Source organism: Myotis myotis, unplaced genomic scaffold (assembly GCF_014108235.1).
Source record: "Myotis myotis isolate mMyoMyo1 unplaced genomic scaffold, mMyoMyo1.p scaffold_m19_p_12, whole genome shotgun sequence".
Classification (NCBI taxonomy): Eukaryota; Metazoa; Chordata; class Mammalia; order Chiroptera; family Vespertilionidae; genus Myotis; species Myotis myotis.
This window is the reverse complement of record NW_023416316.1, coordinates 61,283,991-61,299,805: the sequence shown is the minus strand read 5'-3', so window position 1 is coordinate 61,299,805 and position 15,815 is coordinate 61,283,991. Positions and strand designations below refer to the sequence as shown.

Below are 15,815 nucleotides of genomic sequence, written 5' to 3'. Positions count from 1 at the left end.
CTGAACAAGAAATAAAACAGGAAGTATTTCAAAATCTTAACCGTTATTGCCTCTGTGTAGTGCAGTTTTTATTTTCCTATGCAGATAATTTCTTTCTTTTTTTACAAAAAATATATTTTATTGATTTTTTTACAGACAGGAAGGGAGAAGAATAGAGAGTTAGAAACATTGATGAGAGAGAAACATCGCTCAGCTGCCTCCTGCACACTCCCTACTGGGGATGTGCCCACAACCACGGTACATTCTCTTGACCAGAATTGAACCTGACCAAACCAGTTAGGGCTGCAGATAATTTCTTAAACTTTTTACATATGTAAACTATAATCAGGAAAAAATCATTTTAAAATTATGGGACTGGGTTAAGTGACTTAGAGGGGCCTTCAAGATCCAACTTTCTATCACATTCCCAAAAGTGAAGAATTTTCCCCTTGGTCTAGGATTTGCAACCTGCTTGAAGGCACAATGTTGAAAGAAAGATAAGGATTGCTGAGTTGCCATCGGGTACTGTACAAATCAATCCACAGGAAAACAGTGGGAAGAGCTGGGAACGCTGAGGTTAAATTCCTCCTCCTTGTGCATTGTCACCTAAGTACTCCGGGCTTCTTTTTTCTGATCTATGAAGGAAGGACGATATCTCTATCCCACAGGACAGCTGTGGGGTGAGAAATGATTTATAAAACTGCGTCATGCTTCTCACAAAGTTGGGTTTCAGTAGATGGTAGCCATTACAATTTTCTTGGCAACTTAGAATAAATTTCCTATGGTCTCTATTTCTGTTTGTCTGTCTCTCTTCTAATTATATACCTGATTGCTTATTTTGTTCTTCAGGATGAGGCTGATTCTCAATATTTGTACAGTAAACAAATTATATATACAAATGCATACTATAGACATAGATGTATATAGAGTTATATGTATACATGCACACATACTGTGCTAATCTTTTGGTTTTCTCTACTGGCCAAATAGCCACGAATAGAAGTAATTCACCATAAGAAATTTCTCAATTACAAAAGCAGATAGCTACAAAAATAATTGTTAGGAAGTGGTTGTTTTTGTGAGCTGCACAGATTACTCATTTCACAAGAGTCTACCCAAGATTTGTTTTTAATAGTAAACGCCTTACATAGATTTAAAATTATGCATGCTTTGCACACAATTTAGAAATGACTTCTGTCATCCTTAAATTGATGTTGGAAGATGATGATAGGTACTGCAGAGTCTATACCCAGTTAATACTTTGGAGACTAAAATGGAAAAAGTTGGACTTACCTATAATTATGATTCAGGTTTATAAGCAAGTGAAGGCATTTTGAGTTTTTTGCTCCTTGCCAAAGTCCTATTTGAGCAGGAAGAGAAATTTGCAATAATTCTGAGTGAACAGAGATGTCAGAGAGTCCCCTTATTCATAGCAGACCTTCAATAATTGTGCGATATTGAATTTAACTGGAGAATAGTAAAGGGGAGAAGAAGCATCCCCACCTTGAATTGTTCATAGATCTCACCCTAGGGACACACTCCCTTTTCTCACAAACCTGTGGGGAGGTCTGTTCTGTTTTCTCAGAGGTCTCCCTTTCATGCTAAAGCTACCTTTCTCCTGGTGGAAAAATAATTAAAGGGATACCTGGCATTCTTTCCCTTTAAAAATACTCAGATTGGACCCTGAGGACCCTTAGAATTCTTACCCAGAACATTTCAAGGTGTACTTCTCTTGGCTGAACAGCAATCTCTGAGGCATAATTATTATTATGCCCACCTTGTAGATGGGGATATTGAAGCCAGAATAAAGTATCTGTTGCTCAAGGAGCTAAAGTAGGTGGCGGAGCTTGGCTTGGGGTCCTCTTTTCCTTTATTAACTCTTTCTAAATTAAAAGGGAGCATGAAATTAGTCTTCAAATTCATTTGTCATTAGAACAGTCTCCTTTGCCTTAGTCTTCAAATAATCCTCTCCTGCACCCAGCATTCCATCCCAGAGTCCATCTATTCAGGCTTAGCCCTGCTACATCTAGAAAATCCATTACAGGGCTCTGATAAGCTATTTCCTAAGGAGCCTTCCTTAATTATATGATCTTCTCCAAACCCTGAAATACAACATGTTTGTTTTTTTCTGGTAACACAGTTCTGCAGTGTCAGAATGCATCTTCCTTCGTCCTAGACTATTAATGCAGACTCCCCTCAAGAGCTCTTCCCAATTCAAGGCCACCCTCCTCCTGAGAAGCAAATATGTTGATAGTTGTTAGCAATACATCCTCTTGACTAAGGACCATTCTTTTTTTTTTTTTTTTTTAATCCACAACTTAAAGCCAAGTGCCTGACATAGAGTATGTGCTCAGTTACTGTTTGTCAAATAAAATTATGAAGGATGGTTTTCAGAAAAGCAACTCTGACTTGTCTAATATAACAATACTAATATTGAATAGGGTAAAAAGATGTCTGCTTTTAAAATAGTTTTTGTGTGTGTCTCACTTATACTAACTTCTTGAGGTATAAAGGATAGAGCAAGGCAGAGATCTCATTTTAAAGAGAAGCTTAAAATAGTCTCAAAAGTCTAAAAGCAGTTAATTAGGTACCTCAGGACTGTCATTTGGTCCCAGTACAGAGCTATTTCTCCAACACCTTTTATTTCCTCAATAAAATGTTGCTTATCATATAATATGTTTGCATACCCTGCATATCATTCCTTGCCAATTTTTCCATGCTTTGTCAGAACCAGATTGTAATTCCAGAATACTGCCTTCTCAAATATCTTTCTGGTGATGTTTTGAATTGATATTCACATCTAGAATTTCTGTTCTTTGATTTGTAGGCTTTCAGGAGTAGCGCCATTGCAAGGTTTCCTTTCATTTAAATAAAATGTTCAGGTGCTCCAGTAGTGTCATGATCTCCACACTCAGCTGGGTTCTGCAGGCTGATGGAAAAGCTACCCTAAGTCCTGCTCACCAGTCCCTCTTTCCTTAAAAACAAAAACCAGTGGTTCTCAACCTTCCTAATGCCACGACCCTTTAATACAGTTCCTCATGTTGTGGAACTGTATTTTCTTTGCTACTTCATAACTGTAATTTTGCTACTGTTATGAATTGTCATATAAATATCTGATGTGCAGGATGTATTTCCAGGGGTCTCCACCCACAAGTTGAGAACCGCTCTGACCGTCACCACTCACTCTCACTTCCTAACCCACCATCTTGTCCTCACTGCAAGCAAACCAGCCTCTTCCGTTCATGGAAGGAAGTGCTTCAACTTCCTCAATCCAAGTTTATGACCATTCCCTGTGCCTTGTAATCCATTTCTTCCTGAAATTGTAGGGACCTCAGGTCCTCGGAAATACCCTATCTTGCTTGTGACCTGAATTTCTTTTTTTCTCTTCAAGCTGTTCTCTTCACCTGGCATTTTCCCTTCAGGGTATTGTGTGTGTTCAGCTCTATGCTCCCCTTCACTATACATCACCTCGAACTATCACAGTTAAGCTCTGAAAGAGTTGTCTGCACAGTGTCCTTGCCATCTAACTCACTCTGGGTTTTCCTTCTGACAATCTGAGCAGTCCTTTGAGACTCCTTTGCAGGCTCCTTCCTGAAGTTTATTTTTCCAGCTTCTCACCATACATGCATCCTACTGGATTCCTTTCAGCATTCCCAGACTTCCATACCTTTGCTCATGCTCTCACCTCTGCCTGGAACATCATCTTCTTTTACATCTTTATACTCCTACACCTTTCTTCAAGAGTGGGGCCAGCTTTCAGCATCCACATAGCCTTTACTTAAGCCACCAGAATGAGTTTTCATTTTCTTGTATCAATCTCTGTTTCCCTCCGCTCTTCTATGCAGGTAATGCTTCATGTAATTCCTACCTTGACATTTGAGGCAAGTACTATTAGTATCCCAATAATATTGAAATACAGATGAGAAAACTGAAGCCCAGATACATTAAGTAACTTTGTTCAAAGTTATAAAGCGACTAAGTAAAAAGTTTAGGTTTGAAAAATTCATAGACACAGACAACAGTATTGTGGTTATCACAGGGAAAAGGGGGTAGGAGGTAGTTAAGGGTAAAGTGGGTCAAATATATGGTGATGGAAGATTTGACTCTGGTTGCTAAACACACAATGCAATATACAGATAATGTACCATAGAATTGTACACTTGAAACCTATATAATTTCATTAACCAAGGTCACCCCACTATACTTACTTTTTTAAAAAGTCCTGTTTTGAACCTAGGTAGTCCAACTCCATAGCCCATACATTTAACACTTCCCCCAAACGATCCCTCCCCCCATGCTCTACACTTAACCTTCGAGCTTTTTGAATGAATGAACGAGTGTTAGTCTTTTTTTCTTAAAAGACTGATCAGAACAGAGATAGGTTGAAATTTCATAGTATACATTTTCAAAACTGCCAAGGCAATGCAAACTTAAATAAGGCCGTGACCTTCTTCAGTCATGGGACGAAGAAAAGCTCAGGGATAGTAATAACCAACACACTTTTGGAATTTAAAAAGCTCTTTGACATACATAATCTTTTTTTATCAATCCATGACATAGATTATGATTCCATTTCACACATGAGAAGCCTGAGGCTGGCATAACCAGCAGTGGGATCCTCCATGTCTGTATATACTGCAGCTAAGAGATGTTTTTATATGGTTGCATCACATTTCATTGAGCTACATACAGTCCAATATATTGCACAACAGCTTAAAGAGTTCTTGACTTAGGAATCCATACTTGAATGTTAGAGGAGTTTCTGAATTCCCTGAAAATTACGTTTAGAAATACATGTGCACAAAGACACACCTTAAAAAATGATTGCATACTTAGATGATGTTTTATAGAATTGTACCCCTGAAACCTATATAGTTTTATTAACCACTGTTACCCCCAATAAATTCAATTAAAGTTTTTAACTTATTGCATGCTTTATTTTTTGAGGAGAGGGTCTACAACTTTCAACAGTTTCTTAAAGACAATGTACCCCTGCCCAAGATTAAGAGCCTGTGACCTTAAAAAAAATGGTCTAAAAACCACTGCTCTAGGGCTCCAATGTGTTTAAAATTTTCCTGGGAAACTTGTAAAAGCTGCAGTATCCAGGTGCATCCCCCAGAGAGCCTTACTCTGTAGACTTGGAGAACGTGTGGGTTTAACAAGCACTCCTTGGTGATTCTGCGCGATCTGTGATCTGAGCTTGGGGAACTACCACTAAGAAGTGTTCTTTTCAAATCACAATCCATCTTCAGAAAGCTGCTTACTTCAGTCATTTCTGTGTAAACCATCTATAGAACTGCCTTCTCTGACCCATAGTTTGTGTCACATCTTCACCTTTCAAAGGCTTCCTGCACTTGTAAAGAAATTATCCAAGACATCGTTTCTCGTCATAAACTCTCCCGCAAGCCACCACCGTCAGTTGGCATAATTTTAACACTTTATGATTTGCCTAAGCTAACAGCAGTTGATTGAAAAGTATAGTCAGATATCCTGGGTCTTCAAGAGAAGTCAACAGGAGATTGAAAGCTGGGTTATCTAGTAGGCAGATTAAGCATTGCTTCAGGCATCAGCAAAGCCTGAGCAATCCATTAAAAAAAAATACATGTTTTTAAAGCGTAAAAGTTACAACCACAGGAAAAATTAGACTTTGTTGGATTTTCTTTTGCTTGTGATACTCTTACTTCTGTTTAATTTTTCATTAAACATGAGGGTGAAGGTGGAGGTGGAAGGTGTCCACCATCTTTTCAGTGATTAAGGTCTTCTTGACCTTCCCTTTCATATAATATTGATAATTCTATTCAAAGCACTTTCTTCTCTGTGCTTCACGAGATTGCAAGAGAATCCTCAAAATGGATGTTAAGAGTTAAAAGGTATGGCACCCAGCCCCGGAGTGGGGATCCCTGGGCTGGGGGAGCTTGACCGATGCGCCACCCCCAGATTGTGCCTGTACGGACCCTCTGCCTGAGTGTGGGATGAGTCAAGGAGACTCAAACCCAGCAGCCATTCCACAGGCAGGAGATGACAGATGGATGACTCAGCACAACGGATTTGTCCTGGACTGTGAAGACAAAGAGCCTGATGTGCTGTTTGTGGGGGACTCCATGCTGCAGTTAATGCAGCGATATGACACAGGGCGAGAGCTCCCCCACCCCCTCCCCACTCCAGGCACTGAATTTTGGAATTGGAGGAGATACATGTTTTGTGGGAGCTAAAGAATGGAGAACTGGAGAATATTAAACCTGGTCTTTGTTGTCTGGGTAGGAACCATGAAAATATAGCAGAAGTAGCAGGTGGAATTCTACAACTTATCGACACTAGGCAGCCACAGGCCAAAATCATTATATTGGGGTTGTTACTTACAGGTGAGAAGCCCAACTCTTTGAAGCAAAATATAAAAATAAAAATAAATGCCAAGGTTAACCAACTCCTCAAGGTTTCCCTGCCAAAGTTGGGCAGCGTTCACTCCTGGATACAGATGGGGGCTTTGTGCACTCTGATGGTGCCATCTCCTGCCACCACGTGTTTGATTTTCTGCAAACCCCTCCATGAACTGACCATGCAGTTGTCGGAGAAACTTGAGGAGAAACAAACTACCACTGCCTGGCTCCCATCAGCGTTAATTGCATCTCAGCCTCCTCAGATTAGTTATGTCAGTGACACTACAGAACCCTTCTCTTTCTTAAGGCACTTTGCACTGTAGTAGAAGTTCCTGGATGCTCATATCCAGTGTTTGAAAGGGAGAAGGGATTTAAACTGGTCCTGTACATCGGTTTGTTTGACACAGGAGAAAAGCTAGTCAAGGACGACGGTTGGTTGTTAAATAAATTCACTTGAAACCAGAAGGGCCTAGACAACCCAGCTCTTTCAGTTGCATGTGTGACACCTTCATTGAATTATCACTTTTACCTAGAACAACATCAAGCCTTAGTACCAAACAAAATGAAGATGACTTTCTTGGCCTTTCTTTCTGTGGATTATGTCATATATAATAATAATAATAATCAGAATCACACCTACTTGCCTTTAAATCATGTGTTGGGGTTTTTTCTTCATGTTTTAAGGATCATCATTTTGCCTTTTGTTTCCATTCTCAATGTTCAAACATATAGCATCAGGTTGGACATACTTGTCACTCAAATGTAGGAGATGCCATAGTTACAGGTGAGTTTGTTTCACTCTCTTAATCTTTCGCAGGTTTAGCAGTGAAAAATGGGTTTCGCCCCCCAGTTGTGGGACTGTGGAGGGTATTATTTTTATCTGCTGAATATCGTGTCTGTAATAGACCCATACATGCAGTCTTTACTCCTTTTTGAGGTAAGGGGGCCTTGTTGATATTACAAGGTTTAACATATTTTTTTTTTTTACCTAGGAGTTCAGTTGCTGAAAGTGTAAGTCCCCAGCTAGTTACTCTCACGATATTTCTGTGTGACACATTCTTGTGTGGTATTCTGTGCTAACAAGTCTGTGTAGTGCTATAAATATTCAGAGTTCTGGTTTATTTTTCCCTTAGACCCTGTTACAGTGTCCTTTTTTGGGGGGCGGATCAGAACTATTCCATTCCATAATTATGTGTGTGTGGGGGGGAGTTTAACTTGACATTATTTCAAGTTTTATAGTATCTTAAGGTGTATGTTTTATTTTTTATCATCTTAGTTTTAAAATTATATCAATTCAGAAAAAGTTGGCCTCATGGGGAAGCAAATGAAACTATTCTTCACAATAGACAGTCTACTTGATGCTACTGTTTCAGTAAAAAAGAACTAGGTTTGCCTAACTTTCAGGAGTACTCCTTAATGTATCTTCATCTGAGAATATCTTAATGCCTTGTTTGCACTCCAAGAACTGCCATTTTAAAAATAATGGGACAATAGATGGTTTATTGTTCAAAATACCTATGAAATGTGTACAAACTAGAGCTACAAACATCTTTTAAACTGGGCCAGGTAGATAGATAGTGAAGAAGCCCTTCCAGTTGTGCTCTGCAGCGATTTTGCTCAAGTTCAGTAACTTAAGCGAATGTTTCATGTTCTGTTGCCAGGCAAAGAGCAGTGTGTGTGTGTGTGTGTGTGTGTGTGTGTGTGTGTGTGTGTGTGTGTTGGGAGTATGGTCCAGACACGCCCATGAGGTTACTCCAGCAGCAGAGGATTAAATATCCCTGTGTGAGTTGGCCTTCAGCTCCTGTGCTTATGTATACAACCCTGAGATCGTACTGCATTTCTATCTACCGAGCTATTTGAGCAATAGTATTTGAACACTAGCCTTTTAAATAAAAGTCTGCCCCATTGCTGATGTGGAGAGAGTGAGACAGAGAGAGAGAGAGAGAGAGAGAGAGAGAGAGACAGGAAGAAGGAGGAGGGGGAGGAGGGGGAGGGGGAGGAGGCTAAGAGGTATTAGCTTAGAATGTGTGGTGCTGTTCTAAGTGCTTATATGTACGTTAATTCATTTAAAACACAGCCCTATGAAGCAGGGACCACTCTTAGCCCTCCATCTTATGGCTAAGAAAACCATAAGGTTTTTCCAGTTTGGAAGGAGAGGTGTAGGGGGACAGAGAGGAGCCGGATAAGCTCCACAACGTGTGGACTTGCTCTCTGAATCACTGTGCAGCTCTTCCCATAGAGGCCTGAGGACATTTTCTGGTCTAGGAGGAATTTATTTAAAATGGAGTCGATCACTTTCCCATCTGCCTGCTAGACAGAAATCTCCAGCATCCCTGTTAAATAGACCGCATTGGGGCAAGCACCAATGCGGGGACCCCCCGCCCCCCGTCCGCGCGCGCACACACACACACACACACACACACACACCTGTTTTACACGTGTGTGCTGGGGGAAGGGGGACAGGCGGGCAGGCGGACTCCAAAATGAGCGTTTGATCTCGAGAAGCCCACAGGTGGAGGGGAGGAGGGAGAGTGTGCCCTAAGAAGGTCGCCTCGTGTTGTGCAGTGGCGGGGGGGGGGGGGGGGGGGGGGGGGTGCAGATCCTCCGGCTCCAGCAAAGAGGAAGGAGCCTTTTCCTCTCATTAGAAGAGATGGCAGTACTTTGCCCATAACACTGAACACCCGCATCGGGCAGTGGGAATCCTGATGACTTTGGACAAGCGAGGTTGTCCCTCGGAAGAAGGACATTTCGCCATTTCGCTTGAATAGAGTGAACTGGCTCCAACGTTTGGCGCCCTTGAGGTTTCCGGAGCGGGGGCGGGGGGTGGGGAGTAGGAGGGCGAGGGGAGTGGGGGCTCCGGGTGGGGCAGGTGGCAGCAGTCCGGGCTCCCTCCCCCCCAGGCTTCGTGGGGCGCCGGGTGCGGACTGCCTAGGGCTGGGGCTCCGGCGCTGCCCGCGTGGGTGCCGTCGGGGGTGGCACGTTTGCAGGGAGTGGGAGTGACTACACGTTTTGGAGCGGAGAGGGGAGGAGAGGAGAGGAGAGGAGAAGCCGCTTCCGCCACCGCAGGAGGAGAGGGAGGGGGGCGGCTTCCGCGAGGCTGGGCGGGCGCCGGGGAGGAGGAGAGCGAGGGGCGGGCGCCGGGGAGCCGCATGGAGCGCTCGGCCGACAGGTTGGCCGCGGCGGCGGCCGGGGGTCGCGCCGAGGAGGTGCAGGCGCTGCTCCAAGCGGGGGCATCGCCCAACGCCCCCAACAGTCACGGCCGGACCCCCATTCAGGTGGGTGGTCGCGTCTGCCGCGGGCAGAGGGGTGGTGAACGACTTCGGGAAACTAGGTTCGCAAGGGGGTCGGAACCAGGTAGAGCCTTTCGATCCCGGTAAAGGGGCGACATCCCCGGCGTTCCGGCTGGAGTGCGGCGTCTCCCCGGGGTGATGCCCGGCGCCCGGGCGCTCAGGGAGCCGAGGGAGGAATGAGGAAGCAGAAGGGGTGCAGAATCCGGAGGGAGAAACGGTGTATGTTAATATAGACCAAGCTACATTCTTTAAAAAAATATATTCTTTATCAAGTACAAAACTTTCAAACGTTTGGTGTGTAAAACGTCCAGTTTTAGAGAAATGTAAGATTAGCTCGGATCGCTTAGCCCTGAACTCACAGGCCTCCGACAGGAACTGACCGGTGGTCATTTTCCTCCCTCGAAGGGATTTCAGTGGAAATCTGCTGTGTATGTTGCAATAAATATCAAATTGAGATTCTCAGATGTAACCACTTAAGGTACAAGGACTTAATGTACAAGGAAAGGCTTGCTTTACAATAGATGATTATAAGAATTTAGAAAATGCAGACATATATGAAGAACATTAGTGAAACCGCCCCTGAAATACCAATTGAATCATCATGTTAGTGGTATCTACTGTTATTGTTGCTATTGTTAACTTGCTTGCTTTAGATGAAAATATTGGAAGTAGAGTTTTCAATTCCTCAATGCTGAGAAGTGTCATTTCTCCTCTCCCCACTCCAGTTTCTTGTTGTTGGTTTGTGTGGGGGTGGGGCGGGTCAGGTTTTTGTTGTTGGCCTTCATTAACTTTCTAAATCTCAGGCTTAAAAAAAAAACAAACCAAAAAAACAAAAAACAAAATGAATTCTTCCTGACAGTCACCATCGTGGTTTTAATTTCCAGTGTTGACAATGATTTCTGATGCTGAAAATAAAATGTATATGAAACAAATACATATTGCAAAAACTCCAGCATAACAAGACAAAGGAAAGTAACTTTACTTGGAACTTCACAAGTAAATCATCCTTTGCTGAAACTGCTAATAGGATAAATTTTATACTTAAAATTCATATATAAAAATAAAATGAAAGTGCCTGAAACCTGGGGTTATCTGGGACTTGACACGTGGAGAGAATTTTAATCGAAAGAGGTTGAGAATTGTAGAAGCATGTGTCCTTTCAAAATAATGCTTGCCTGATTCATAATTTAATATCTCTAAAATATCACCAGCAGCTTGGAAACTTGGAGTTTAGCCTTGGAGCTCTGGAATATTTTAGAGACCTATTATATAAAAAGAAGAAAGTAAATTGGATAATTAGTTTTAACTTTTTTAATGGGGAGGATGAGAACATAGAGAAAAGGGAATATGATTTTGGTTTAGGACCCTAATCAAATGTGTGTATAATATAGAAATACTTAGTTGATAGAAAAACATTTTAACTACTAAATTAAATTTAATGTTTTTACAAATGTATTTAAGCACCCTAGAAATGTTTCTGTAATGGATTTCTTTCTCTCCCTGCCCCCCTCCCCATGGGATTGCTATTATGATTTAAATGTTAGGCTACTGTTCAGCCTTTAATGCTAATATAATAAAAACATTTAAAACCAGTTAACTGATGAAGGACTTCATTGGGTAAATATAGTAATCGTGTGAAAGCCTTCCCAGTTTTTATTTTATAAAAGTGCATTGTTCTATTGCACTGCAATAGTTTTCTTCTTCTTCTTCTTCTTCTTCTTTTTTTTTTTGAGCTGTAATTTGATTCACTTACATTTTCTCTCTTTTTGAGAATTAAATCAGTTTCACTTTTTCCAGGACAAAAAAACAAACCATAGTGTAACTTATGGCATCTTGGTTTGGACAAGTAATTTGTGTTAAATACAGAATGTAACTAAAATAAGTAATTCGTTTGAAAGCTCTAAGGGAGAATCCATTTCCTTGCGTTTTCCAACTTCCAGTGACCATCAGTGTTCTGGGATGAGCCCTGCCTCTTCTCTCTGCTTTCATTGTTATACACTCTTTCTCAGCTGTGATTCCCTTATCAGGAAATGTGTGTACAGTTGGCCCATCCTGGCAATTCAGGTTCATCTCCCCCCCAAATCTTTATCACACCCGCAAAGTTCCTTTTGCCATGAGAGGTAATATATTCACAGCTTTAGAATGATAGAAAGTGGACATCTTTTTTAAAAATATATTTTATTGATTTTTAAAATATATTTTATTGATTTTTTACATAGAGGAAGGTAGAGGGATAGAGAGTTAGAAACATCGATCAGCAGAATCGAACCTGGGACCCTTGAGTTGAACCTGGGACCCTTGAGTTGAACCTGGGACCCTTGAGTCCGCAGGCTGATGCTCTATCCACTGAGCCAAACCGGTTAGGGCTATTTTATTGATTTTTTACAGAGAGGAAGGGAGAGGGATAGAGAATTTCAAACATTGATGAGAGAGAAACATAGATCAGCTGCCTCCTGCACACCTCCCACTGGGGATGCACCGGCAACCAAGGTACATGCCCTTGACCAGAATCTAACCCGAACCCGGGACATTTCAGTCTGCAAGTCAACGGTTCTATCCACTGAACCAAACGAGCTAGGGCTATTTTTCCATTTTAACAAGGGCTTGTATATACAGCAGTGAACCATACCAAGTCTCTGGGTCTTACATAATTTTAGATCAAAATGGAGGGGGGGGGCAGAGCTACAGGAGATTAGGCAAGTTTGTCCCTCTTTTGCTGTTGTCTGTGCCTCCAGCAGTGTTCTGTGTGTGGCTGGAATTCTGCAAAAGGTTGGAGACTATAATGGGAATTCAATGTGTACAGAAAAATGGAACAGGTAGGAGAACTGGCTAAGAGAGTTGGTAACTGACGGCAAATAAAGAGTAAGCATCCGTGGCTTGTAGAGTTGTCTGTCACAACTTTCTTTTAAATTAATTAACCCTGCCTCGCCGCCTCCGCCTGCCCTCTCCCTGACCATTCTCTCGCCCGCAGGTCATGATGATGGGCAGCACCCGCGTGGCCGAGCTGCTGCTGATCCACGGCGCGGACCCCAACTGCGCGGACCCCGCCACCCTCACGCGGCCCGTGCACGACGCCGCCCGGGAGGGCTTCCTGGACACGCTGGTGGCGCTGCACCGAGCCGGGGCGCGGCTGGATGTGCGCGATGCCTGGGGCCGCCTGCCCGTGGACCTGGCTGAGGAGCGGGGCCACCGGTACGTCGTTGGGTACCTGCGCAGAGAAGGTTCTGCAGGTGAGATGGCCGATGTAAGAAAGTGAACTAGGAGCCCTAACCGGTTTGGCTCAGTGGATAGAGCATCAACCTGCGGACCGAAGGGTACCAGGTGCGGTTCCGTCAAGGGCATATACCTTGATTGCGGACACATCCCCAGTGGGGAGTGTGCAAGAGGCAACTGGTCGATGTTTCTAACTCTCTGTCCCTCTCCCTTCCTCTCTGTAAGAAATCAATAAAATATATTTTAAAAAAAATAAATATAAGAAAGTGAACTGAGAGAGCGTCCGCAGCCCAGCACTCTCCTTTATCAGAGAGAACGTTGGCCGAAGCAGAGCGGAGCCTTGGGTCTCGGTATCCGGATCGATGGACTTCCGCAGGTCAAAACCCCTTCCATGAACCCTGCCCCCCACTCTCCAAAACACTCAGCCTCCCCGCAGCTCAAGGCCGACACTCCGAGTCTCTGGCGCACCCAGGGAGCGGCGCTCCTCCCAGGGAAGCTTGCGTCAGAGGAGACAACGCCGCTTAGGGCGCGGAGCCCATCACAGGAGTCAGAACTGGGAGCCTCGGAAGAGAATTAAATGATTTATTAGGCCCCAGTTTACTTGAACATCGAGTAAACTGCCAACCCTAAGGTGTGCAAGTAAGCTCCCAAGCCCTCCCTTCCTTCCCAAGTCGCGGGACCAACCTTGGGATTTCCAAAACCAGTTGCAGTCGCGACCCGCATCCTCTGGCAGAGATCTGTCCTTCCTGGCTCCCGGCCCCGGTTGCAAAATGATACTCAGTCCGCCCCTGCGCTTCAAGCCTAAGCTGATGGGGCTTTTCAGAGCTCCCCCAGGGGCTCTGGAAGCATCTGGGATAGAGACCTCTCCAACCCTCGCCGCGGCCGCAGCCGCCCGCCCCGTGGGGTTTGCCGCGCACTCCCGGAAGGAGACCCTTTCTGAAGCTTTTCCCTCTCAAGCTTTCCGTTGGCACTGGAGAGATCGCTCAGAGAGGCGGGTGGATGTGTCGTTCTTCCCCGCTCATTCTACCACCACAAAGCCTTTCCCCAGCCCCGACCTCCCCCCCTGCCCGCCTAAAGCTCCAGGTCCAACTTTTTTCCTGAAGGGGGAACCATTTTATGAAAACACGTATATGGCCAAAACCAGTTTGGCTCGGTGGATAGAGCATCGGCCTGCGGACTCAAGGGTCCCAGGTTCGATTCCTGTCAAGGGCATGTACCTTGGTTGCAGGCACATCCCCAGTGGGGGGCGTGCAGGAGGCAGCTGATCGATGTTTCTAGCTCTCTATCCCTCCCCCTTCCTCTCTGTAAAAAAAAAAAAAAATCAATAAAAATATATTTTTAAAAAGCACACATATGAAGCAATATTCGAAGTGAGCACGGATATTTAAATGAAACATTGGCTTTGGAAATACTGAAATCTACCCGATGGGCTCAGAACTGGGTGGGCACTAGGCTTCCTGGGCCTCAGGGGAGCCTGAGTGCAGCGCCTCGGGCACCAGGGGGCGGGAGATCTCCTTTAACCTGCCTACCCTCTCGCTTCTCCAATTGAAGTTTAAGTCCCAGACTCCGCAGAGGTCCAGAGGTCGAGGGCCCAGTCGCAGGAGCAAGAGTTGGGAACAGCGGAAGAGAATTCAATGATTTAACTGGGCCGCAGACAAATGAAAATTGAGTGACCGTTTATAACCAAAGCCAAGACTTGTAAGCCAAGCACACACGCCCTTCCTTCTCGCCTCCCCTCCACTTCCCTCCCTCCCTTCCTTCCCCCTTTAACTGAGAGCCTATTGTGTGATCAGACCCCTTCTAGGTAGGGCACAGAACTGAAGGAAACAGAACAGGAGCCCTGCCCTCATAGAGCTTACAGTCTAGGAAACAGACTTTAAACACTGTAACAATGTATTCTAGGAATGAGTTTGTAAAACCAATGTGATGGCTAAGAATGAAGTGTGACTAGGAGGGGGTGGCTATCGGAGAGTGCTCTGGGAACCTGACGGATGCGGACAAAAATAGCCGCTAGAGACAGAGGAACTCTCAAGTGCAAAGAATGCGGCAAAATGAATGGCGGGTCAAGAGGATGGAAAGGCGGAGGGCTTGGGGCGTGTACACAACTCGATCAGAGAGGAGGGCAGGAGCCAGATAATCGTAGGGTCTCTCTAGGTCAAAGAAAGGATGATTGGTCAGAATGCGGATTTTGTTCTAGAAACTTTAGGAAGCCATTAGGTGGTTTGGGAGGGGGACCTGTGGAGGAAGACAGTAGGACTGGAGCCCAAGGCTCCCAGGGGTCCTCTAGGAGAGTTTGCTGAGTCTCTCCGCCAGCATCAGGCGCCAGAGATGTTTGGGGACGTGCGAAGGGCGAGGCAGCGTCTTGATATTTCTGCTCCTGGCGTCCAGTGTGACAAGCCCTGGGCGCCTGTAACTTACCCGGCTTTCCTCTTGCAGGTGCTCCGGATCGAGGAGGGGGGGGGGGGAGCCCAGAGAGGCCAGCCGGGTGGACGCGCTGCGAGATCTGGGAGGCTGGGAGGGGAGGGATGGTGGCTGCTGGCAAGGTCCCCACTCCACGGACAGACCCTGTGCCCAGAGTTGGTTGATACTGAGAGGAGGTGTACATGCAGACGAAGCTATCCTTGTCCATAACTGTCTGAATACCTGGTGCAGGCCTGCAAGAAAAAGAGGAATGGGTCGTATACTTTTGATTCCTGATTTCTAATGTCTTTTTTTCTTTCTGCCCTCTGCAGAAACCCGCGGCTGAAAGAACCATTGAAAGCCAGAGGCACAGCAGGACGCCGTGACCACTGACCTCCCCCACCCCCCAATTCTTCCCGCTTTGTTAGCTGCAGTTTATCAAATAGCGCTTTTTAACATTGTAAGCCGCTTCTTCGCTAGCAGATCTTTCCCTTCCCCTAAACTCCCCTTTATATCTGAATTTATACATTGGTAATAAAGGGTTTTAATAACCCAA

General features: G+C 44.6%; 1 protein-coding gene and 1 pseudogene across 3 annotated transcripts; both read left to right on the top strand.

Moving 5' to 3' along the window:
* Window positions 1–205: 205 nt before the first annotated feature.
* On the top strand, window positions 206–8,310 carry LOC118667588 (annotated as a pseudogene).
* A 1,185-nt stretch (window positions 8,311–9,495) lies between these two features.
* LOC118667589 (cyclin-dependent kinase inhibitor 2A-like) lies at window positions 9,496–15,815 on the top strand. 3 transcript variants are annotated; one of them, XM_036331279.1, is made up of 3 exons: window positions 9,496–9,631; window positions 12,618–12,838; window positions 15,592–15,815. In XM_036331279.1, the coding sequence occupies exons 1-3, from the start codon at window positions 9,506–9,508 to the stop codon at window positions 15,650–15,652; spliced, it is 408 nt and encodes a 135-aa protein (XP_036187172.1). In that variant the 5' UTR covers window positions 9,496–9,505; the 3' UTR covers window positions 15,653–15,815. The 3 variants fall into 3 exon arrangements, with proteins under 3 accessions (XP_036187172.1, XP_036187173.1, XP_036187171.1); XM_036331280.1 differs by having other exon boundaries at window positions 12,618–12,876; XM_036331278.1 differs by lacking the exon at window positions 15,592–15,815 and having other exon boundaries at window positions 12,618–13,032.

Coding starts and splice junctions, on each gene's coding strand:
- LOC118667589 (XM_036331278.1), top strand. CDS start 9,506: ATGGAGCGCTCGGCCGACAGGTTGGCCGCGGCGGCGGCCGGGGGTCGC. Junction 9,632..12,617: donor ACGGCCGGACCCCCATTCAG/GTGGGTGGTCGC, acceptor TCTCGCCCGCAG/GTCATGATGATGGGCAGCAC.